Source organism: Chamaea fasciata, unplaced genomic scaffold (assembly GCF_029207755.1).
Source record: "Chamaea fasciata isolate MVZ Bird 193981 ecotype frontalis unplaced genomic scaffold, bChaFas1.0.hap1 SCAF_6, whole genome shotgun sequence".
NCBI classification, from domain to species: domain Eukaryota; kingdom Metazoa; phylum Chordata; class Aves; order Passeriformes; family Sylviidae; genus Chamaea; species Chamaea fasciata.
In genome coordinates this window covers 12,423,840-12,448,387 of record NW_027094091.1, presented here as the reverse complement: position 1 = coordinate 12,448,387, position 24,548 = coordinate 12,423,840, and the positions used below count along the sequence as shown (strand labels likewise).

General features: G+C 37.6%; 1 protein-coding gene across 3 annotated transcripts in view; it reads left to right on the top strand.

Annotated features, from left to right (window-relative positions):
• STK32B (serine/threonine kinase 32B) overlaps positions 1-24,548 on the top strand; it is a 160,205-nt gene that overhangs the window by 23,333 nt on the left and 112,324 nt on the right. For 2 of the 3 annotated variants that reach the window (XM_066185448.1, XM_066185446.1), the window contains exons 2-3: positions 5,386-5,441; positions 13,176-13,327. In XM_066185448.1, coding sequence (XP_066041545.1) covers positions 13,209-13,327 — 119 coding nt within the window. In that variant the 5' untranslated portion in view covers positions 5,386-5,441; positions 13,176-13,208. The remainder of the gene's footprint in view (positions 1-5,385; positions 5,442-13,175; positions 13,328-24,548) is intronic. The other variant, XM_066185447.1, reaches the window with a different exon arrangement.

Sequence of the window (24,548 nt, the reverse complement as noted above, 5' to 3'; positions counted from 1 at the left end):
AACTGCAGTGAGAAAACAGATGTCAGCTCTACCTAGAATCCACCCAATATTCATATTGCCTCTTTAGCTAAATGTAATTTACACTTGAATGATATGCAACATGAGAATATTTTGAACAGTAAAACTGCAAGTGAAAGGTAAAAATGTTATATTCCTTTGTGAGATCATAAATCAAACACGTAAAACATAGTGGTATGCTGTTGATGTAACGTCTTTGGGTGTTATTGGTTCTAGTAAACATAGTATTTGTGAATAATGCAGCAGAGAAGAATGCATATAAAATACTTCATTGTTTGAACATAGATCATTATGTGTATAGTACTGATTTAAAAAAATAATAGATATTTCAACTAAAACTATCCAGTGTTTTTGCAGTGTGGTTGTAAAAACCCAAGCCTGCGATGTGAATATTCTCCGCAAAGTATACTTTACCCTCAGGGAGCAGTGGAGCAAGAAATACTTGTTATGTCTTTCACTAGAAAGTTTTATGCCAAATATCTGCTCCATCAGGGCTCATGCAGTTTAGAAGATACGCATGAGAAGGTGTGAGGTGAAGTGGAAGTCAGGTTCTGTTCTCAGCTCTGCCACAACTGAATCAGTCCACTGATTTCTGTATCTCCTCTTCCACAGTGGTGTATGCTCCTCACACTTTAAAAATGGCTTCCAGTCTTCATGGTGCTTTTATAAAGCACTATTACATGAATTTGCTTTTACTAATCCTAATGATTTCTGTGTCTGAGCTCTAAGGTACTTCCTATACCTAATTTTACAGCTGCCTGGAGATGTAATGATTTATTTTTATACAGACAGTGGCAGAAGATACTGAAGCACTCATCTAAGGTCTCATGAGAAGACTGTGGCAATAGAGGTGCTCCTGTGTATAACTCAGTCACAAACCACTGCAACATCCTTCTAGATATTCCTAATAGTTTTTGAGTACACTGGTATATTTGACCAAGTATCTGTAGTGGTTAGGACCACATTTTTTTGCTTTGCATGGCAAGCAGGATGAAACCTTTAATTCAGTTGTGAATCCTGTTACCATCATCTGGCTCTTATTTGTTCAAGATCAAACTACTGGAAAATGCTCCACATGGGGCTAATTTGAAAATATGATTTTAATCCAAGTAAGGTATACTTGCACTAGAGATTGTTAATAGATAGTTGAATCTGTGCAATGGAATGAATTTACAGTTTGAGTATGACTAAATGGAAAGAAACAAAATAAAGTATTTATATATATATATATATATATATATATATATATATATACACACACACACACACACACAACACATTGCTGAAATTAACAGGCATCCATTGCTCTAATATCTTAACGTGAAACAGGTGTCATAAATGCTGATCTATTTTGACTCTTAGCAAAATATCCTTCTTAGTTTTGAATTAAAGGCGACATTTTAAGGGATGAAGGTGGGAGATAAGGGAGGGGAAAGGATAATGCTTTATTTTTTCCAAATTGATGGAAATCAAATACACTGGAAAGGAACTCTCTCATTGCTTTGTTAATAAGTTTCATTCTGTGGGTTTACTTGTATGAAAAATTACCTGAAGACAATACAAACAAATTTTGTTTTCTGAAAATAGTTCATATTCTTATACTCAAATTGAGAGATAATGTGTAAGACCTCCAAAGTATGCTGTGGCAGTAAAATGAAAGGGGTGCTCTAAGGGTTGGAAAGTATTTCTTTTTTTTCTGAGTAAAAGAAAGTATTCTCTTGAGAATTAAAGTATTTTCTCTTGAGTAAAGAAAACTATTTTCGAAAGAGCAATAGTCATATTGCTGATGCTGAAGAAAATGTCCTTCTGCCAGCCACACCATTATCTCAGTGGGGCTTTGCACTAGAAAAATGTCATTAGCTACAACACCAGGCACCACAAGAACTAGACATGTCATGTTTTGGAGGACAAGAATTTAATACTTGTGATCTCCTCATTGCACAGAGGAAATGGCAGTGCCTGAACTTGATGATATTTTCAACACTGGAAATGACAGAGGTCATGATGAGCTGTAATTCTTCTCAGAGTAAGTGGTGATACTTTGGCATTGAATTTTCACCAGAAAAGACAAAGAAGCAAATACGCACTGTGAAAAAAAAATAAATAAAAATGAGATGAGCAAAATTAGCCCAAAACTTTGAGAGTGTGAGATTAAAAACATCTGAGGAAAACACCTGAGATGTATGGCTAATGTAGTGCCAAGGTGGCAGTGAACTTGTTGTCATGGAAGTGCTGCTCTGTTCTACATAGGAGTGTTACTTGAAGCATCTTTGTTTTACTCAGTGAATTTGGTATTATTCTCAACTGCAAGGTAGTCCATTTTTCATTCTTTCATATTATCCCAAAAGAGGAAATTCCTCAGTTAGTGAATCTGTAATTTTGTGAGTATGTTTGAATGATCAAAAGAGACTGAGTTGTCTCACTTTAGTTAATTATCCCTTTCCAGAGAGCCACAGTGGCTGCAAGCCTTTCTCACTTTAAATGCAGGCTCAGGCATGTTTACATATTTCCTCAGTCATTTAAAATTGTCTATTTTCTCTTGCAAAAAAATGAGTTACAATCATTGTACCTTAATTTAAATAAGGCTTATGGGACTGTTAGCTACAGAAGAAAAAAACAAACGTCCTTTTATTTCTTAGTGAAGATATGAAAATGTAACATCCCACTTTCTACTCAAGTTAAACATAGAGATAAAGGAAATTTGATCAATTGTTGTGACTGTGACCACTTATTTAGCTTACTAGTAATCCATCTTCAACTCCATGGCCTAGTGCCTCATTTAATAATTTCATTCTTATGAAAGTCCAATTTACAAATAATCTAATTAAAACATTAAGTTGTTCTAGTCGTTCAGAGCAATAAACACAGGAAAGATGGAAGTACAGATAAATAGAAGTTATATGGACAATAAAAAAGTCCTTTTCATAGCTACAGATAAATGGCTAATCTTAGTTTTACAAAAACAAAACCATTCTTCAAACTGATGTATTTCAAAACATGTCAGATTTCAGAATGTAATATAGTCAAGTATTACTGAAATGTGGCTTGACTTAAATTGAGATAATTACCAACTGCTTCAACAATTTCTCATTTGTTTTGGCGACTGGACTCAGCTGAATGACTGCAAGGTAAAGAACACATTCAAAATAAGCTTTTTTAAAGGAATGTGGTTGTTTAAAAATTTAGCAAAATAAGTAGGAAGCATGAGAAAATTTGAGAACAGAAGAGTGACACAGAAATCACCAGCATGCTGTGCTGAATTTTTGAATTATTTTTTTCCTATCAAAAAAAATTAATGAGATTAACATGTTGTTTAGGATATTTTCAACACTGTGGTGAATTCCTACCTAAATTAAGGGTCATCATAGACAGCCCAGTCATGTAGTTCGGTGGGATGACTGCTGGGAGCAGGATTTAAGTGGAAGTAAGTTTATGTGGAAGGGGATTTTTCTAAACTGACTATCTTGTTCATCAGACCAGTACTGGCCAGCAAGAACTGCAAGAGAGTGCCCCACTGGTAAAAATTCTCAGCAGAGACCCCAGCTGCAGGTTGCTGACAGACAATCCTGCTTCTCAAACATCTGGGCAACCCTAACTCTTACAGGATTCAGCTCAAAATTTTTCTCCCGATTTTCAGTTTCCAAGCAGGTTATAAATCCTTTGCAAGGTTATGCATTTTTGTTTCAGTATCCAAATTCTAAAGCCAAATTCACCATCTTTGTTTTCTGGAGAACAGAGTTTGTTGCTCTCAGCTCTGTCAGCTCTGGGCTTGATTTGTCTCCAGCAATTACCAGGAGAGTGGTTGCTATACTGCACTAATGAAAGGAGCAACCATGTTTCCTGGAAGGCAGGATAAGCAAGCATAAATAAACAAATGCTTTGTGGTGTTAATAGTGTAAATGAGGTATTATTGCAACAGAGAAAGTAAGATATTAACCCTTATTAGAAGCTTGATAGCCATCAACCTTTCAACTTTCTATGCAAAGCTTAGCTTAAGATGCATAACTTTTTTGTTAAATATTTAAAGCATTAGGAGTTTTATAGAATTTTCTCCTTCATCTTGATGTGAGTCACCTTTTTGTTGTATTGATTACCACATTTTTGGGTGGACGTGGCACAGGTTGCCCAGAGAAGCTGTGGATGCCCCATCCCTGGAAGTGCTCAAGGCTAGGTTGGATGGGGCTTGGAGAAACTGGTCTAGGGAAAAGTGTCCCTGAACATGGCAGGGGGATGGAACAGGATAATCTTTAAGGTCCCTTCAAACCCAAACCATTCCGTGGTTCTATGATTTTTCCAGTGACAGACTGTCTCCACAATTTTGCTAGTTACTGTCTCATCAATGACAGGGCCATAGATGAAGGTCCATGGTCAAAAACAGGAGCATAAGAAAGTTTTAATTTAAAAAAATCCTGTTGCACTGAACTTTGTCATCTCTGGTTCACTGAATTTAGCTCTAAGTGTGATTCTTTTCTGAGAAGTGACTGTAAAAACTGTATCACACGTCTTGTCATGTTTGTATTTCAATGACTGCATCAATTTTGTTCAGGAGGTTGGAATTTTTTTAAAACCACCAGATATACCAATGAAAATTTGTAGGTCTGTGTTTAAACTCATGTAACACCAATAAAAATGGCATTTCTGAGAAATGAAATCTCACTCACACTCCCAGCAAAACACTTCAGTGTCTAGAGCAGGCTGTTCTGTCAGATTTTCCTGAAGTGCAAGTAAATCCATTCTACTGCCAACCTAAAACACAATCTCTCTAAACAAACTTTTGCTAAAATTATGAAATAACCTTACAAAATTAGCATTATGTATTGCATTAGGGTGGAAAACTTTGGAAAGGCTGGTCATACTACCTCATCATCGGACAAACTTCCATCACTGTAACAAAATATGGGAATTATCCTGAAGAGTGACTACTGTAAAAATACTAACCATATGTTATTACATATGTAATATGTAATAGGTAGGTAGAGGGTGTTACTTACTTGAATTATTCAGTGTCCTTTTAATAGATCTCAATATTTCTGGAAAATGTGATCAGTTTTTGCTAATGGCTACATAATGCTAACTTTTGTCTTGTTACCGGGTTAAGACAGAGATATATTTCTTTTTGAAGATACTGAGCACTGAAGGCATTGGCCCAAGATGAATTGATGAACAAAATGAATGCAGCATATTTTAAAGCAAACTCCCTCTTTTCCAGCTGTTAAGTATTTTTGGTGTCTTAAGAGAAAAAATGGAATACCTCATGGTAAAAAGACACTAGTTGGACACACTGTAGTTTCTTTTCTTATCTGATTTCTGATTCTGGCTTAGCACACTACAAACTATTTTCCTTTTCTTCTCTCCTTTATTTTGCAGTTAACTTTGACCACTTTCAAATATTGCGGGCTATTGGGAAAGGGAGTTTTGGAAAGGTAAGAATCAACTTATTTTTAGCAGTTAAATGTCTAATAGGGAATACCTTGTGTTTTTCTGGCTTATTATAAAAGAACAAAGGTTTTGTAGCCTTTTCCTTTTTAGGGACATCTGACCACAAGTATGAACTGTCTATTCATTGAGTTGTTTCTATTATAATATATTAATTAAAATTATTGAGCAAAAAATATAATAATTAATTATCCCAAATGAAGATTACCAGAATTTAGAAATCTATCATGGAAACAAAAATCAACAAAAAGGTAGGAGCAGACTACTTCTTTAAACAGTCCACCAAAGTGATCTTGTTCTTAAATCTCTGAGCTTGTGTCTTTAAAATAATTGCAGTATTTTAGAGGCACTCTACATAGAATAAATCCTCTTGGGAGGATTTATTGTAAGCTGACATACAATATAATTATGATCATTGAGCAAATGTTTGTTCAATTCAACAGGATTTTTCTGAAACAGAGAAGATTAATGGTTTGTTTACACTTGAGTAGACAACCTTTCTTTCCTATAATAGTGATTATAACAAGGTTTTAAATTTATAATACAAAGCCACATAGCCACATAGAATACAAATAAAAAGTCATGAAGTCAGGGAAAATAATATTTTAAAAATATTAGAAACCATTTCTCACAGGAATACATCTGAAGATGAAATGTAACTGATACTTGATCAGGTGACTGATCAAACAGCAGCTGTCTAGATCTTGATTTCAATGATTCCTGAGTATATGCCAGCTCAGTGCTGCTGAGGCACTTCTGTAGCCATACATTAAGAACACCTAAAGGATTTTTCTGGATTTTTGGGCTCCATGCAGAACAATGACTTTAATTTTAGAGACACCAGAAATACTTCTTGCAGAACTGCACGGTCCTTCATGTCATGGTCCTTATTCAATTCAGTAGTTTTCAGCAGAAACCATCTTTGAGGTCAACAGGAGTATATGCTGCTTGGGCAAAAAGGTACTTAAAACCCCCTTAAAATCAGGGCAGCAGAGATTGTTTATTATCACAAAACAGAGGTGGAATAACATGAAGGTCCAAGAGTTCAAGTTATGTACAGGGAAAAAAGTTAAAGATATATCCAAATCATGCTGACCCTTGCAAAGGAACAGCTCCTTAGATCAGAGTTCAGCATTTATGGTTTCAAATTGTCTCCTTCTGAATTCACTTGGCAAATTTTTAATATACGGATAAAACTTGTTTCACCAGAATTTCTAACCTGCCCTGTTCCGACATACTTGGAATCACTAGTAACTGGAATATACTAAGCATAACTAGCTTAAAGGTCTTCCACAAGAAAGCAAGCAAGCAGGCAAACAAACAGTTTCCTCTTATTCCGAAGACCAAATGATAAGCAAAGAGATACCTTCACCTACTTGGCAAAGCAAGGTCACTGAAGCCAGAAAGGTTTCTTTTAGAGTAGTGCCCTGAGTCTTACTCGGGTACCACTGATCCCTGCCCTGGTCTGTGCCAGTGTCTGTATGCACAGATAATACCCCAGGTAGGACTGCATGTTCCCAGAAGAGAGGGCAACTGCTCTGTGAGTGGCCACACACCTTCTCTGCCACAGCTTGCCAGTCACTTGGCTTGAACAAAAGACCTGCCAGCTCACACAGAAGCTGTGTCTGTGATGGTCCTGCAGGCACAGACCTTACCTCCTCCATCTGTCCCTTAGCAAGGAGCAACCTGAGCTCTCGAAGGACATCTTTGAAGTGAGCCTGTTTATTTCCAGGAAAAAGAGCATGCTTGTGGTTTCTCTTCTCTCCACATGCATTTCCTACCCTCCTCAAAACTGCTGTGGTGTATCCTTTCCCGAAAAATATGCATCAGTGTCTGTGGGACGGCACCTGCTCTCAAGGTGTCCCTAAGAAGAGTTGGGTACAGAGGCAGCAGCTGAAAACAGGTGGCCACCTCTCAGAAAAGAAAAGCAGTTGAGATACAAAGTATTGAATACCAAATGGCCTAGGAACTCCTGTGACAGCAAATGTTGCGACTGTGAATTGAAAATGGCAAAGGAGAAAGCAGGGAGCTGATTTCTGAAGCCAGCTGGAGGGACAGATCACAGCTGCTGAAGCAGCCAGCCCCAGTGGAGGAGTTGAGGTGCTGAGCATCACCTTGAGCTCTGTGCATAAGAGCAAGTTGAGCAGTGTAGAGGCCCTGCCATGCCAGATACCTCCTGCAGCAAAATCCTGCAGAGGCCTAAGGTTGCTGTAGCAACCAGAGTAATTTAAGGAATATTGAGAGAGAGACAGAGATATTGTACCAAGAGCAATAAAATAAAAAGTAGAGCATGTCTTAAAACATCCTATTGCACTCAGAAAACAGAAAAGGCCACAGAGGAGCCATAAAGGAAGCAGGCAGTTTAAGAAAAGTGCGATATTGAACATGGTGTTATACGTTGCAGGATGCTACAGCACAACAGACCCCAAGCAGTAAACGCCCCACAAATGAGATTAACAGTCTTGCATCCTTTTTTGACATTTTCTGCAGCCAGGTACTTCCAGAAGGACAATAATAGGAAAAGCTGCCAGCAACGAGGCTTCTAAATGAACAATAAAGGCAAGATTGACTCACAGAGACAGACATTTGAAATGGTGACTGACTTACCATGTTGTGCTTTTGGCTATGTTATAATAGGCCATTTTAAAATGGGCTCCTTTCTTTCCCTTGGCCATGGAAGGAAAAATAAGGTGATTTGTCAGTAGCCTGTCCTCATCTGGGAAAAAGAAACCTGTTACACCAAGGACTTTCCTGTTGCATTTGACAACTGCAAAATAAGGATTTAAGTTTAGAGGGAACTCATACTTTAAACATGTTCTCTGAGGATTGAGCAACTCTATTTTCACCAATACAGAATCCTCGAAGTGAGTTCACAAGAACCACACCCATATAAACCTGTAAGAAAATTAGATATTTCAAGAAATATCACAGAAACATTCACCAGTTTCCTGAATGCCGTGGAGAAGAGTGGATCAAAATCAACCAGCAAGCATCCATAAAATATGTGGGCTTGTTTTATTTTTCCTGAATGATGTGATAGGGTGAGGGCTCCTTTGCGAGGGCAGAGGCAGTAGAGACAGAGACATCGGAGATGTTAGGAGTGCTGTCTCCTGCTTAATCTGGCTATTTTTTCCATGTTTTTATACGTAGAGCTATCACTCTTCTCAAACAAAATATTGCAAAAGATCATATATTTGAAGATCATCCAATAAGTACAAAACCAAAGAGGATTGAAATACAAGAGTTCTCATTGTCCTTTGCTGCAACAATAACCACATAATTGCAGGGTTACTGCTGCAAAATAATTTGTATTCAGGTGTAACAACTAGTTCTCAGAGATATTATAGTACCAATTTTCTCTGACTTCTCTGTTCATGGGAGTAGTTACATTAAACAATCTGATCTCCTTAAATTAAATTGAAATTATAATTTCAATGTACAAACTCTCTCCTGTTTGTCTAAGATGCTGAGACACAAGGCTTAGTTCTGAATAATTTGGTTGTATAAAACAGTGATTTCCTGTGATGAGGTAAATGAAATTACAGTGGTGTAAAACAGATGGGAGCCCAGAATCGTGTCTGAACTGATTGAGGGTACTTTAGTAAATAATATGCAAATTATTTCAGAAAATACATGCTTCTATCCTAAAAGCAACATAACACACAACTGCAGAATATTAATGCTGTTTGACAGGATAACAACCTGGTTTTTAGCTTGAGTTAATATGAAAGGATACTAAGCAGATGCTTTGGCTGCTCCAGATGTCCTTCTTTGCTCAGGGGAACCTAGGAATAAATCTCCCTGTTTAAAGGAAATCCCCTGGCAGCCTAAAGACAAACTTATGATATCCATTCTCCAGCCTCTTTGTGTAAATCTTTCCAGCTCCGCTTGTAGGCTAAGACTATGAGAACTAATTTTCCAGAGCACATGGGTAAGACAGACAGGGGAGCAGTATTTCAGGCAGATGCTCAACAGCAGGTTCATCAATTCCCATCTGGAGTGTATCTGATTTCTGTCTTGTAGTCCTCTGTGTTGGGGTGAGTTCCTCTGCCTGTGCAGGATCACAGCCCCTCTGCTGGGCTGGGACTCCTCATGGCAGCTAGAGCTGCCCCACCTCATCTACTGATGTGGGATGCAAAATACCATACAGGAGCGTGGACAGGAGCATGGTGAGTGTGCACCCAGCTTCTAGCTCTCCACCTAACAGTGGCCTTGTGCAGGGGTTTCTCTTGCTGTGAGTTTGCATCTCTCGTCTTTTATCACCTGTTGTGAAACCACATCTTGTGGCGTTCTGAGAGGTCTAAGTACTTCTGTGCTAAATTCAAACCAAAACTGAGACTAAGTGCACCTTGATTTTCCAGACCATGCACATAGCAGCTATAAGTCTCTTCTAGTGGGAAACAGGAGAAATCTGTGTTTTCCAGCAAGTCTGATATTTCAGCCATCACCATCTTTTGCTCTGGGAAGAACTTTGTTGAAGCTACCCATGGTTGCTCAGCCAACACAGCATAATGCAGCTTTCTCCAGCAAGCTTCTGTTTTTTGCATGTGAAATCAGAGAAAACCCAAGAAGGTAATTTAGAAGTGGGCCACAGCGCATGTTGGCCTTGAAAAATGAAGCTTAGCCCTACAGCTGTAATCTATTGGCTTCCTTCCCCAGATTCTGAGGGAAAGTGGCTCCGAGTCACTCTCGGGTCAAATTTCTTCTAACCTGATAGATTTTAAGGCAGCTCATGGTTACCTTCTACCAGAAATAACAAAAGACACCACCCTGTGATAACAACTAAGATATGTAAAAAATCCTCTTTAGAAAGGCATTATTTTCAGAAGAAATTTTTAAAAATAGCACTCTACCATTAATGAAGAGAAAATTAATGTGGTTCATAATGCCTGCCTTTAAACATGTACAATACAGATGCCTATATCCAAACTGGTAATCTGTAGTCTCTTCAGGGGACATTAGAGGGAACCATTCCAGGTACAGAGATAGTCCCCTGTACCTCTTTAGATCCTTACCTTGTGTGGAGATGGCTGCTGTCCCTCTTTGCTGATTGTGAAGCTGGATAGTTGTTGAGTTGAGAACACGTATTTGCTCTGAATCATACGCTGTCTGGCCTTTGGTAAATGATATTCACAGAAAAATGGAAAGAGTGTGTGTGTGACAGGCTCCCATACTGATACATGTAAATAAGGCAATTTTGCATAAACTTTCATCATAATGATTCATCACCGAATTTTTTTGTTGAGGTGCCAGAGCACCTGTTTATCCCCATTTTAAAATTGTTCCTTTGGAACAAATAAACCCCCAACTTAAACATTTCCCATTAAGACTGCACATGTGAGAATAGCTCAAGGATTTTTCCTTTCTTTCTTGTGTTAGTGGAAAATTTCAATCCATTGATGTCCTGCTCAGGAGAAGACCTGACAGCCAGGAGGTAGAAGTGCCAGGGAGGATCTCCGCTGTGATCCAGTGCTGTCATAGTGATGTCAGGAATTTTTCACAATAACCTCAACATGGATGCAGGCCGTGTTTCCTGGTTTTTAGTAGGAAGAAGCTTCATTATATTCATTAAAATCCTGTCGATTTTATAGCAATGTTGAAGGATTTGCGTAGGTACACTTTGCTAGAAAATGTTTACTATCAGTCTGCTTTGAAGCTGTGTGTTAGGCAAGCTTCTACCAACAACAGAAGGTCTGTTTCAGCTGTGCTGAGCACCCTTGTCTTTACTGCCAGGTAAGAGAACTGAGTGTCTTCTGGAGTCCCAGCAATGTTTCAAAACTGATTTACATTACGTGTTTTGGTGCTGCATATGATCTTGGTTTGACACATTGGTCAAGCCTGTAATTCTCAGCTGAGTAAAACCCCGTTCTCCCAGCAGTCTCTCTAGTCAACCCTTCAAGAGGGAGGCTTTTAATATAATGGACTAAGAGACTTCTGAAAACACCTAACTCTTGGCAAATTTGTACATGAAAATCATGATGCAAACTAACGTATCTGACTGAATTTCTGGACTCAGTTTGTGAGATAAAATCCCCAAATATTGTACTTATAATGTGACTCACTAAATTGAAATCTCCAAGTATTCCTAGACAGGATATCAGGATTTGCCTCTGAAAATCCTGCTTATGCTTTTAAAAGACCTTCTTTTAAAGGAGCTTGAACAATTCATTTCCATCCCTTCTTTTCAGTTTCACCTCTTGCAACTTTTTCTTCCTCCAAAAGGCCAAACACAATTCCCCATTGTTCCACAGGCATGGTTCTTTCCATATAAATGTGAACCTTTAGTTATCTTAAGGGCATCAGCAATATTCAGATTTTTCATAACAGTCCAAGGTGAAAAATGAAACAAAACTTCATGACTCACCATTGTGCAACACTGATGGGCTCAAAATGTTACCATCCATGTTTTCCTTAATAGCAGAACATCTCTTGATATAAGGAATGGTAATTAGAAACCCTGCTTAATCATGCCGTATCATTATAGGTTAAAGGTACTCTATGAACTCCTCTATTTGGAGTAGATTTGCACTCAAGGATACACTTTATGAAAATAGATTTTCAGAGAAATAAACATGTTTTGGCTTCACTAGCCATGTTCCTCCCAGTTTCAGCTGTGGGAAGTTGCCTTAATTACTCTTGATTGTTCCTAAATATTGGGTGCATAAGTTCCTTAAACTCAGACACAAAGGATTTTTCTTTGGTTGTCACCATGTTGTCATTCATGTCACTCTTACCATGAATTTATGAGTGTATAGTATAATATTTTCTGTGTATAATATGGGAAGTAGTGTAAATGGTGTGTGTGTGTGCATGTGTGTATGTATTTAAATACATAAAAAAAAAGTAATGCCCCCACCAAGTGAATCCAGAACACCTTTGAACTTAGGCACTACCAACTTGGATACCTAAAGCAGATGTTTCCAGTACATTCAGGACAATTGTGCATTTCTCTGTTTCCAAAAATCGTACTTAACTTGATGCTTGGTTGTGGTGCTAGTGACGCTCTTCAGCTGCATTCTCAAGGTAAAATAGCATGACAGAAGACAATCCAGACTTCCCATGGGAGTTCTCTTGACTAAGATTTTCTTCATTCATTTGCATTATTTGACTTTTGTCAGAAAAAAAAAAAAAAAGTAAAATCATGGAAGTTTACTGCCAGAGACTAAATCATTGTAATGGTCTCTTGTGAATTCAGAAATATTTTGATAAATATCTATATGAAAATTCTTACTCTTTTCAACAATAATTAAGGGAGCTTAATTCTGATATTATAAATGAAATATTGAGCTTTGGGAGCACAGGCAAGGTTTATGATGCAGTAATCAAGATGTGAGTATTGACTTGTGGGAATGAGGACAATGACTGTGCATTTTCCTGGGCAGGAGGAAGTAATGACTAAATAGCCTGTGATTTCAGCCATTGCAGCATATTCCTTTCAGCCTTACCATGTAAGTTCTGAAAGTTATGATATTTTTCTAGGTCCCCATTTCTTCTTACGCAGGGTTGGGTTGGTTTTTTTGTTAATTTTAAATTACAATCTATTACAAAGAATCCTGCAGAGCTGTGAAGTGAACTTCACAGTAACACTGAAGGTGTTACTCAGTTGTAGTATCCAGATCTGAATTGTTGAAATATCATTAAAGACTCCTTTTGTCCAAAGTTACCATTGAATTCACTTTCTCAAGGTGTCAAAATTTTTCTTTTACTTTGCTGCCAATTAGGTGTGCATTGTACAGAAGAGAGACACCAAGAAAATGTATGCCATGAAGTATATGAATAAACAGAAGTGCATTGAGAGAGATGAAGTTCGCAATGTTTTCCGGGAGCTGCAGATAATGCAAGGCCTGGAACACCCCTTCCTAGTCAATCTGTGGTAAGTAAATCTTTAAAATGCGTTCATGGATTTCGTTTTCTCCTTGTTGCTGAATCAGTTTAGAGTACACGGAAGGCTGGAAAGCTGAAAAGAACAAAATGGTTTTGGTGACCTCCTGTGTTAAAGGTATTAGGTTTTGCAGGGAGTTTTATTTTTCATTAATGTTTTTAAGGTGTCTTTTTAAAATGGAATATTTAAACATCATACTCATCTGTTCATTTCTGGTTTCGTTTCTCTTCAAATTGTTACAACAGTGTGTGGAAATGTGTTGTCCTGTCCCATTTATTTTTGACAATATCTGGGCTAAACATCTCTCATAAAGCTGTGGAATATCAAAACCAACCATTAATTTAATTTTTGTTTTTTAGTTCATGTAGAGAAAATTCAAGACTCAATTACTTTCTAAAAATTACTGTCACAGGACAATAGAAAAGTGCCTCATTGTCACCTGAAATTTCCCTTATCTTGTCCATGCTAGCCACTGAATCTTTTGGTCGCACATGAGTGTGAGAAATGCTGGTCAAGCAATGAACAGCTTCAACTACACCACCAGCTTAAATTTTTTGCTGGCTCTTATATAGTGTGATAATGCTTGTTGGCTTTTGTAGTGATAGTAGTAATGGGATGCAGAGTTTTCCTCCTCATTTAATGACCTGTATCATTCCGAAAATAAAAAGGTTGAGGGGAAACAAACTAGTATATTATGAAAATTAAGCAGTTTGTGAATAGCCTGATTGGCTGCAGACAATTACAATGCACTTTGATCTTGTGTCTTGTGAGTTTTAGCTGTCTTACTTGAGGTCACTGCCTAACCTACAGTGTTTTACCCATCCCTTAGCTCACTCCTGGTGCCAGGTTAGCACCTTTCACAAATTAAAAGCCAAATTGTGTTCTGTTGTGAGTGAACACAATTTTAGTGTAATTGCACTCTGTTACAATAGAAAGCATTTGAACCCAAAATTGATTCCAAATTAGGTCCAAAAGGACCTAATTATGTACATACAAATGTGCTCTTCACTTGATATGAATGATCTGAGCTAATCTAAAACGCTGTTGAAGACCTAAAGAAAAATACATCATTGACTGTGACTGTAAAACGAAACTTTACCAGTAGATTTTCCAAGGTTCCAGCAAGCTGTAGTCTTGTGCAATGGTGGGGTGCTTCCCTAAGGTCTTTCGCCCGCGCTTCCTGTCCAGCTCAGGCATCGACATCGCAAAAAGGTACAGTTCTGTATTTGGGAATGCAGTTCCAATCCTGTAGGTCCTTGCCTTAGCAGAAACTTGAACAACACGAGAAATAAAGGGATGGAACTCTGGCGGGGAACTTCAACTGGGTTTTATTGAATCTACATGACTTCCTTTCACCCAGGAGTCAGCCCGCCAAAAGCCCACCGAACTCGCGGTTCGGTGTTTATTTTCACCTTAAATATGGGGGTGGGGAGGATACAACTTGGAACCAATCCAGAATGGGAAGGGAGTGACCCTGAACCTAAATGACAACCCATAGAACAAATCAAGAAACAAAGGGGGAAGGGGAACCTGGACCCCACCAACCCCTCGAAGTCCTCACCAGAACTTTCCAGAGATCAGGCTGAGGCTTCAAAGTGACAGGCAGGACCCAGGTGTCACATAACAATGATGGATTAATAACAAATAATTGGGGTAAACCATTATGGGATAACACATGGGTATATGGGAAAAGCCATTATGAAACGGTATAGGACAAACAAATGTATATAAAAACTGGGAAAACTTCGAAACACACCACTACAGTCTTGGGATTTCTTTACCAAAGATACGGTATATCTGTGTTTAGGAGCTTGTGGAGTTCTCTGTTATGTGTTTCCTTTTTTGAAATCCCACTAACTTTTGTTCTTTATCAGGAGGTGTGGAAGTTTCCACTGTGTAAAGAGACACTGCACAGAAACAGTCATAGGTTAATGTGATCTGAGAGATAAACATAACAGTGCTGAAAGACTGAAGATCAAATATTTATTGTGAAACAAAAAAGAATGGTAGATTCCCATTACTGAGTTATAATCAGATGATAAATATTCTTTCTCATTTTCTTTTTCCATGCCAAAGATTAAACTTGAAACAAACAATACCAAACAACGTATTAGGCGTTATGGTGCCTTTTATCCTTCCTACTCTTCTAAGATGCCATCACAGGGTATCAAGACTCAAATGCTATACTTTATGTGTGTATGAGCAATGCATAAAATTAAAGATAAATATAGTACTCTAGAGTTACAAAATGTCTCAGGCGAACAGGACACTATTCAGGATACTTCAGTGCACTAACAATGTTTTGCATTGGATGTCTCTAGCAATGGTTATAGTTGACCAATCTGTCTACAATCTTTTCACTCTCCTGACTGGTGGCAGGACTCGAGGAAACATCATGAAGTTGTAACAGGGGAGGTTTAGGTTGGATGTCAGGGAAAGGTTCTTCACCCAGAGGGTGGTTGGGCACTGGAACAGGCTCCCCAGGGAAGGGGTCACAGCACCAGCCTGACAGAATTCAAGAAGCATTTGGACAATGCTCTCAGGCACATGGTGTGACTCCTGGGGATGACCTGTGTGGAGCTAGGAGGTGGACTCAATGATGCCTGTCAATCCCTTCCAACTCAGGATGTTCTGTGGTTCTGTGATTCTGTATGAGGCTCTACTGACATTCAGGAACTCAGATTAGCATCATTAGAATTGTAGAAATTTTTCCAAAAAATAATTTCATTGAATCTTATTATTTTCACCTGAAGTGTTTACCTCAAACATTGCATATTCAAATGTCTGGTGATTCAAAACCCTGACTCCAGAGTGAGCTACTGAACTGCTGAAGAACTGCTGAACTGTATTTCACCCTGGGACAGCAAAGGGAAATCTTGAGCCTGAGCCTTCCCAAAATTAATCTAGTGTACCCCGAATAACACTTTATTGTATCAGGCTTATAGTGTGTTTCTATAAAAATTAGCTTTGAACAATACTAAATTAATTTAAAATAACTTGTGATACATTCTGGAGTGTCTACATTTGCAGGCTGCAGTAGCATTTTCCAAACCTCTGACATCTTTGTCTCAAATTTCAGCTGAATTTCAAGATATTCTACACATTATCTTCAAATAATGAATTTTGTTATTGAACTGCAACAAGGGCAAAGCACAAAAATCATAAATGATCCATGAATAATCGTCACATCTGCTCTGTTAACACTAAGCCATATGAAGCTTTTAAACATATAAATTATATTTCATTTATTTAATATTTGAAACTACATTTTTATTTCTACCATGGGAAAAGGAACACTGCAAATATGAATGGAATAATCCTTAAATATGCTCTTCCCAGAAATAGCTTCTTAAAATAACATTTTCATTGATTGCTGGTGAACTAGCATTCTGTTTGATGTATTCCTATTTGCAGTTTAGATGCAATAATAATTTGCATCAAATACATTTACATTGTAGTTATAACTTATATTAGATGATTAGCAGGAATCCATGAGTTTTCCTCCTATGAATCAATTCCTGACATACTAATGGAAGGAAACAGTTGAATCTGCATTTCTTCTATAGTAATTGCAGCTAGTTTCATTTTTCGGAGTTAGATTATGCTCTTTGTTTTGTTAATTGCATTATAAATGTACAAACAGACTGTAACAGGAGCTACTAATCTTGTATTTTTTCAGAAACTGGAATATTAATCTAACAAGGAACGGTTATGTCATGGTGTATGGGGAATAAGATAACTTCAGCTTGCTTAAATGCCAAAGTTCATTTGGCCTAGTCTGTCTTTCTAGGCTCTATCACACTTGCTTATCGGTTTTTAGAAATCCTGTCTAAGGCATGATTTTGGTGACTAAAATCCAGAAATTAAAATACTTTATTTTTCCTAAAATATTATTTTCTGTAACAATAATTTCAGTGGGGGTTTTTTTGTGGGTTTTTTTTGGTTTTGTTTGTTTGTTTGTTTTTAATTGGGATGAATTGAAATGGAATCCTACATATTTCAATTCAAAATGTCAGATCCTAAATCAAAATTGAAAAGTATATTTGGAGGAAATTCCATCATGATAACTTTTTCATGAGTTAGTAGTACTGTCCCTGACCAGAGCAACTTATTTTCAAAGGTTTATGGTCTGGACATCAAAACAAAATTAAAATAGTACTAAATCTCCTAACAACTCCTTGAACAAAAAGGAATACTAACTAAGAATATTAATCTTTCTTTGAGAAATTATATCACCAAAAACAAAAGCTGGCAATTTAAGAAACAAACATGAATACTGGAAAGTCCTTTAGTTTTTCATGATAACTGAAGAAAGTAATGAGATGTGTATATACAATCCATCATCTGTTAAATTCTTGTGGAGAGAAGAGGAAAGAAGGTAAACGTTCTGTGGTGGGTGGTTCTGCTGGATCTATCAGTAACCACAGCTTACACAAGAATACAGAGCAGTTCATATAAAACAAGCATCTCAACTCTGAAAGATTTCTATTAAAAAGCTTTTTGAGGCTCATGCATCTTCTCTGAACTTTATTAAATTTAGCTTCACAATCTCAACCTATAAATCACATTATTTGAAGTATGAACTGTCTTTCATAACATCTGACACAGAAAGGAATCATTCTTCTGTAAATGCTCATAAAAGCTTGGAGGATAACTGTTTTTCAGGAAGGGTTTGGGGTTGATTTATAACCTTCATTTTAGAAATGAAATTGAATAAATGCTTAAAGTCAGTTTTGTCACCATTAGAGGCATTTCTGATAATAGAGATTCCTTCTTAAAATAAAATGCAGTCCTGTTTTTTATCAGACCTTTTTTTTGTCATGGGTATTTCAGGCATAGATGAATGGGCTGTAGAAATGTCAGCTGCCAACTTGGTCCCACCTTGAGACTGTTCCTCTCTAATATTCAGCATTTTATCCATGTTCATCCTTCCCCAGATATCTGAGTGTCCCCTGGGCAAGATGAGTGGTGTTACTGAAAGTATTCATGTTTTAAATTCGTTTCTTACAACATGTATTGGGACTGAGCCAAGACCCAGGTTACTTGCCAGGTTACCAGTGCAGGTAGATTTGGTATTGTGTGACTTCTCCTTGATCATGAAGAGATGTTGGAAGCGTCCACTGGCTGCTCTGGAAACAACACGGCTTACCGCAAAAGACAGTATTTTCTCAAAAAAAAAAAAAAAAGAAATCATGTATCAAAGTGGTTTCTATGCTGGCGAGAAACTGAAAAAAATAAAAAAAAAATTGGACCATTTCTCAAAAGTTTTGAAACATTGAAGTGATATTATTTTTTTATAGCCTTGCTAAATTTTTTTAACTTCCCAGAACATTTTCTAAAGCAACAGAGGGAGAAGGATAACCATTTTCTTTTTTTCAGCTTATAGGTCATTTTCCTAGCATAGACAAAACAGTATGTTTGATTTATTTAACAAGCCATGAAGAAGTGTTAGCTGCATTTTCAGAGTGGCTATATACTGTGATGTAGTTTTCTTTTGACCTATCAATCTATGGAAACTACATGTATTCCATGACAGGCCCACAAAAAGTACATTACTGTTGCCAGCTACAGTAAGACAAAGTTTTAAATCTAGTGAAAACTGAATAACACACATTGCGGCAAAAATGTTCATGCATTTCTGGGTTCATCTAATACCCCAACATGTCTTCAAAAAGAAAGAGGAAGTAGAAAAGAGAAAAATAAAAGGATTCTGGAGACAAGAATATTTTTTCAGTCTCAAATGTTGCATGGGTTCTTCAATGTGCACACATATACATAGATACATAACTGAAATTTAACACTTCCCTGTGAAAGGTGTTCTTTCTAGAATATTTTGGGAGCAATGTCTTCTTGGAATGCCCCACAGCGTGGCTTTGCTCCTCAAGCTAGTATCAAAATGTGCATAAATCTACAAACTTAGGGGATCAAGAACACCTGACCAAGTGTTTAACTGCTGGGTGAAGATGGAAACAACCAACCCATTTCCTATCAGAGACCAAGGCAACGAGAGGAGGTGCTTTAGGTCAGTCTCAGGTGAGCTTGTTCAGTGGCTGTGCTCTTGTGGCTGCTTAACTTGCCTTGATATAGACTTTATGGGGGAATTCAATATTGCTTTTCTGACCTGTGGTGTGACTGGTTTTCTGAGCTTCATGAGACACCACAATAAAGGCTGTGAGTAAAGTTCACGATCTAACAGAATAATTGCATTATGTTTTTGGAAAGGAACAGTGGGGTTGTGTTGTTTCCTGCTAGGACCTAGGCCGGGTGTTTGCAATTGGCCTGACAGCCCCATGGGCAGTAAGAAGTCCCAATGAAAAGGAAAGGTAAGCTTTACTGCTGTCTGTCCTCATAGTGTGTGGTGGATTCCAAAAAGGTCATGTAAAAGTCCTGACACACATTTAGTTTTCCTGAAGAGTAATGAAGGTCCTTAATGATTTTTGCTCTCTGGTTATACCCAGCTGCTCCAAGTCTGGTTTATGGAGAGTAAGACTTTGGTGTCGTCCTCATTGGCTGTGTCTATACCAGTAACTTAAAACTAGGGGCTAAAGATTTGGGCTCTCAAACCAAATATTTCACATTGCAAAATGTTTCTATGTCCAGTCCCAGCCTTGCTGTGAGCTGGGGCATGAGCACCATCCCAGAGGGGCCCCAGGTGCAGCCAGACTGTTCCCAACCGGTTGGCGGCTTGCACACCCTGTCCCTGGCTTTGGGAGCTGACCAGGAACAGACTTTTCTGGGCCATGTGGTCTCAGTGCAGTCACTGAAGTGTTTATTGATGCAACATGTGTTTCTTAATTTTGTAATTTAGCTGAGGTCATGAATGCCAGGCCATGTGATCCTGGTCCATTCCAGATATCTGACAGTGTGTAAGTTTCTTTTCCAGCCAAGAAGAGAGTGCAAATCCAGAGAGGAAGATATATTTAGCATCTTGCACAGATCTTAGATGGGTGAATTACTTTTGCTATAGACAAAGCAGAGGGTGGGTAGTTTTCACAAATAGCTAGATCAATTTATCACTGTATTAATGTAAATCTGAAATGGGTGAAGATATTGAAATGGACTGAAATTTTTTTCTGTTCTCTAAAGACTTAAAAGAGATAATGATGGAGGAAAAAGGGCAGAGAAAGGTGATGAGGCAGCAGGAAGGGTAAGATAATTGGAAGAAAAGAGTAGAGAATAGATTTGACTTGAGTTGTAAATGTTCAGGATATTATTTCTAGCTGTGGAAATTACATTGGACTCAACACTGCCAGCTGGTAACCTCTGGGTGTTTGCGCTAAATGAATGTTAGCTGTAACATCATCACCAACTGATGAATGTGGGATCCAACAGTTTTTTATTTTTTGTGATGATTTTAATAACCTAAGATAATAATTGAAAGTATTGGGACAGTGTCTGGATAAATTTTATTCTGGTGACTAATTGTTTCTTGTGAGAAATTGCTGTCATCTTGAAATATATATCTTTGGGCTCAACTTTAATACATTCCTCTTAGAAGCAGGAATTGGCCTTTGGCATAGTTTGAGTTTTGATCTTTTTTACATTAAAAACTGCTGCACGAGATATTTCATCTCCTGTGTGTCTCTCTGCATCCTGAGACCCTTCTTAGGAGCGTGCCTTCTGCATCATTCTTACTGAGACACACGCTTTATTTGCTGACCCTAATAAACTTTTCTCACAGAGAGCTTTCACTGCAAGAGGAATCTTACTGTAAATATTGATAAATATCAAACTGATGGGAAAAATAATCCCTTCTGTTTTAAAAATTTTCATTTCCAGCCATGTTCTTCTTATGAATTTGCAATTCTTACCTTGCTCAGCCTTCCCAGAGATGTAGCTGCTACCCAAAGCAGACCCTCTTGAGCTTGGAGGGAGTCATGTCCACATTTCAGGTTTGCGGTGTGGACAGCTGCAGAAATCTTGTGCACATCTATGGCAGGAATGAGTATTATTCCTTTTGGGCAGATGCAGAGCTCCAGGGCTATGGCAGGGGTATTCTGAAGACAGCATGAGAGCAGGATTTTAGTGCTCATAACCTAATGTTAAAGAAAGAGGAAAAGCACTTAGATATTGCTTCAGACTCCTCAATTGCCACTTATGGCAAGCAGGGCTTATTTTCTTTTTCTTTATTTTTTCCATTCTCTGCTTTAAACGTTATGAATGCCAAACACAATAGCTGGAGTGTGCAATTAGACTGCTAACCAAGGTCCTGTAGGTAAAGTGGCTCTTTTAACAGAGTAATGAGTACATCATGTAAATCTATTGTTTTCAATCGGGATCAATTCTTACCTATGCTGTGGAATCTGGGACTGCAATTAACCTGTAGTAAAGACTCTGTTAAATATAGATTACACAAGATGCAGCTCAGCACTTAGTTAACAAAGCCCCAACCACAGAGGAATGGCTATCAGAGGGCACAACTTGGATGCACCCCTAAAACCATCTGAAGTGTGAAGTAGGTGATCATTACAGAATGAAAATAAGTGCTTAACCCTTCCATTGCAAAACTTTGCTACTAAACAGATTCTACAGATATACAACTAGTCCAAAAATGTTAGTTTTTCCTGAAGAGTATTGGTATAGCATTCCTATATGGCTATAGAAACTTCGCCTGGTTTGCTTTTGTATATATTTCTGGTTTTAATGATGATGCTTTTTTGTTCAAACCAGAAGAAACACATAGGTGAATTTCTTTTTATTTATAACAGGCTAAAGTAAAAGTCAGAGTAGTGATACTAGAAACAAAACCAAAGCCCCCATGGAACTAGCACGAGATATCAAATATAATGTTAATTGAATATCTATGTGCTTCAGGTGATATGTTAGTTCTCCAAGTCATAATTCCTTTTTGTTTCTGCAAGAATGCCAGGTATATTTTTCAAGTTGCCAAGTGTTAAAAGTTGGGGACATTTTTTGCCAGCTGTTCAAAAGGACAGAACAGAAGCCTGTATATAAGGGTATAAGAGATGTAAATAAATGATTAAATAACAATAAAAATCCTGATTGCAAGGCAACTTAAAATTTCATCATTGGAATTGTATCAGAGTGAATTTAAAATGGAAAATGGTGCAATTAAACAAAAGCAGGAAATTCTGTAATGCATTAATTTTGCCTGGCTAGGAGAATTTTTGCCTTAACTCATTAAAATTTATCAAAGCTTTTATTAATTTAAAAGTCAGCTACAGATTTTTACAGCATAAGTGTGCTTTTAATTCCATTTGATTGAATGAAAATTATATTTATTGTACTTGTAAAGTGCAATGAGTAGCTGATACTAAGGCTTCAGAAAATTATTAATGGTATCCTGTTTCAAGATTAATGACAGTTGTGCAGTGTAAAGTTCTAATGAGAAGAGGATAACTCTCATGTTTCATAAGTACATGACACATAAGAGAGGATTTAAGGTTCCTCTTCTGTGGAGATGTACCAAAGAAAGGTCATGGGCTGTGGAGATGACTATTTAAATTCCTCTTCAAAGTGGGTATAGCCACTGGGAAAATTACTTCTGCCCATCAAGTTCTAACTACCTAAACTAGAATTGATCCAGGGTGCAGAGAGCAAATTCTTTCTTGCAAAAGCTGAGGTGGGATTGAACCTTGTTGACAAATGGGCAAGTGAAATAGACCTAACAGAAATAATTCTTCTTCTTGACCATAGCTCTCACAGCCTCACCAAGAGATGGGCTGGGAGAAGGGGAGAAAATACAGGTGCAAACAAAAATAATAATGAGCCTGGTGAGAATGTGAACTGTGGGCTGAAAGTAGAGGGCATTTTTCTCCTTCAGTGGGTACAAAATCTGACCTAATTAGAAAGTGTAACCAATATCAGTGCATAAATCAGATTCTTCAAGGTCTGGACTTCCTTTACTGATATTTGAAAATAAAGCAGAAGAGAAAGTCAGGTATTGTTACTTGTCTCTCCAATGAAAGAGAGATGAAACACAGATTTCTGCGCAAGTGGTTCTTTCTGTGGAAGTGGAAAACTCTGAAACCTTTTTAAAAAATAACCAGATATTTTGTTCATCTTGAACTAGAGCACTTGAAAGTCTCTCTTGAGGAAAATGTCCTTTATTTGAAGAAAATATTCAAAACCTATATATTCCTTCATTGAGAAAATTTAGTAATTGATAAATGATCAGACAATATGATAAAAAGGAACAGCACATTCTAAGCCATACCCATTTAAAAGGAATTTTAGGAGTAAAGCTTCATAAGGCACTAAAAAAATGTAGAGATATAAATTATAAGTGAAGATTAGCATCTTAGAATAACATCTAAGAGGAATAAAATATGTTATGCTGGTCTCAAGTATTATCCTTTTTATTGTAAAATGGTGCAAATTGCAAAACTAAGAAATTTTAGAATTTTATTGTAGAATTCCATAGTAAATTGTGGCATCTGTAGTCTTGACAGTACACTACTGCATTCCTAAGGGAAGGATAAGCATGGCTTCTTTCCAGTCAGTACAACCAGCTCTGTGGAACTGACAGGTAGGACAATTTCCATTTCTTATACCAGCTTTACTGCATGATCCGGGTTCATGTGGTGAGCACCTGCATATTTTTGCTGGGGCTGGGAAGTCGGATGCAGAAATGCCTTCCATTCATCTTCAGCCATGGTGCAGTTCCCTGCATTTCTGTAATCTTTAGCAAAGTATGATCTGATCCAAACTACCTGCAGTGGTCCTATCCCTCCTCTAAAAGTCATTGGAATATAGTGCATAACAAAGTTCTTATTAAATAATAATGATAAATTCGATTGTGATCCATATTTGGGACCACTAAATTACAGAATGATATTGACGAAGCATAGGGTTTTCTAGCACTTGTTCAAATGGAAAGTGGAATTTTAGTTGCAATGAGAAATCGCCACTAGCAATTAGCATACAAAGATAAGAAGATTGATAAGTCAGTCTTTTAAAAAGGAGTGACACATTGAAAATATCACTGTGAGGATCTGGAGTCACAGAGCACAGGGTGTCTTTGGGGCTAGATCTGAGGTGACTGCCTGGTGCATGTGTGCTGTCAAGAAATGAACAGCTCCTGCTCCACACAGCAAATAAAAATCTCTTTGAGCATTGTGCACCTGAGGCAACTAAACAGCACAACAAGCTTCATTTAGACTGGCAGGGGAAAAAATAATACTCTTATGACTCTTAACAAAGTTCAGCACTGAAGAAGAGTTTGAATTTTTCTGCTGACACTGCTTTTTCA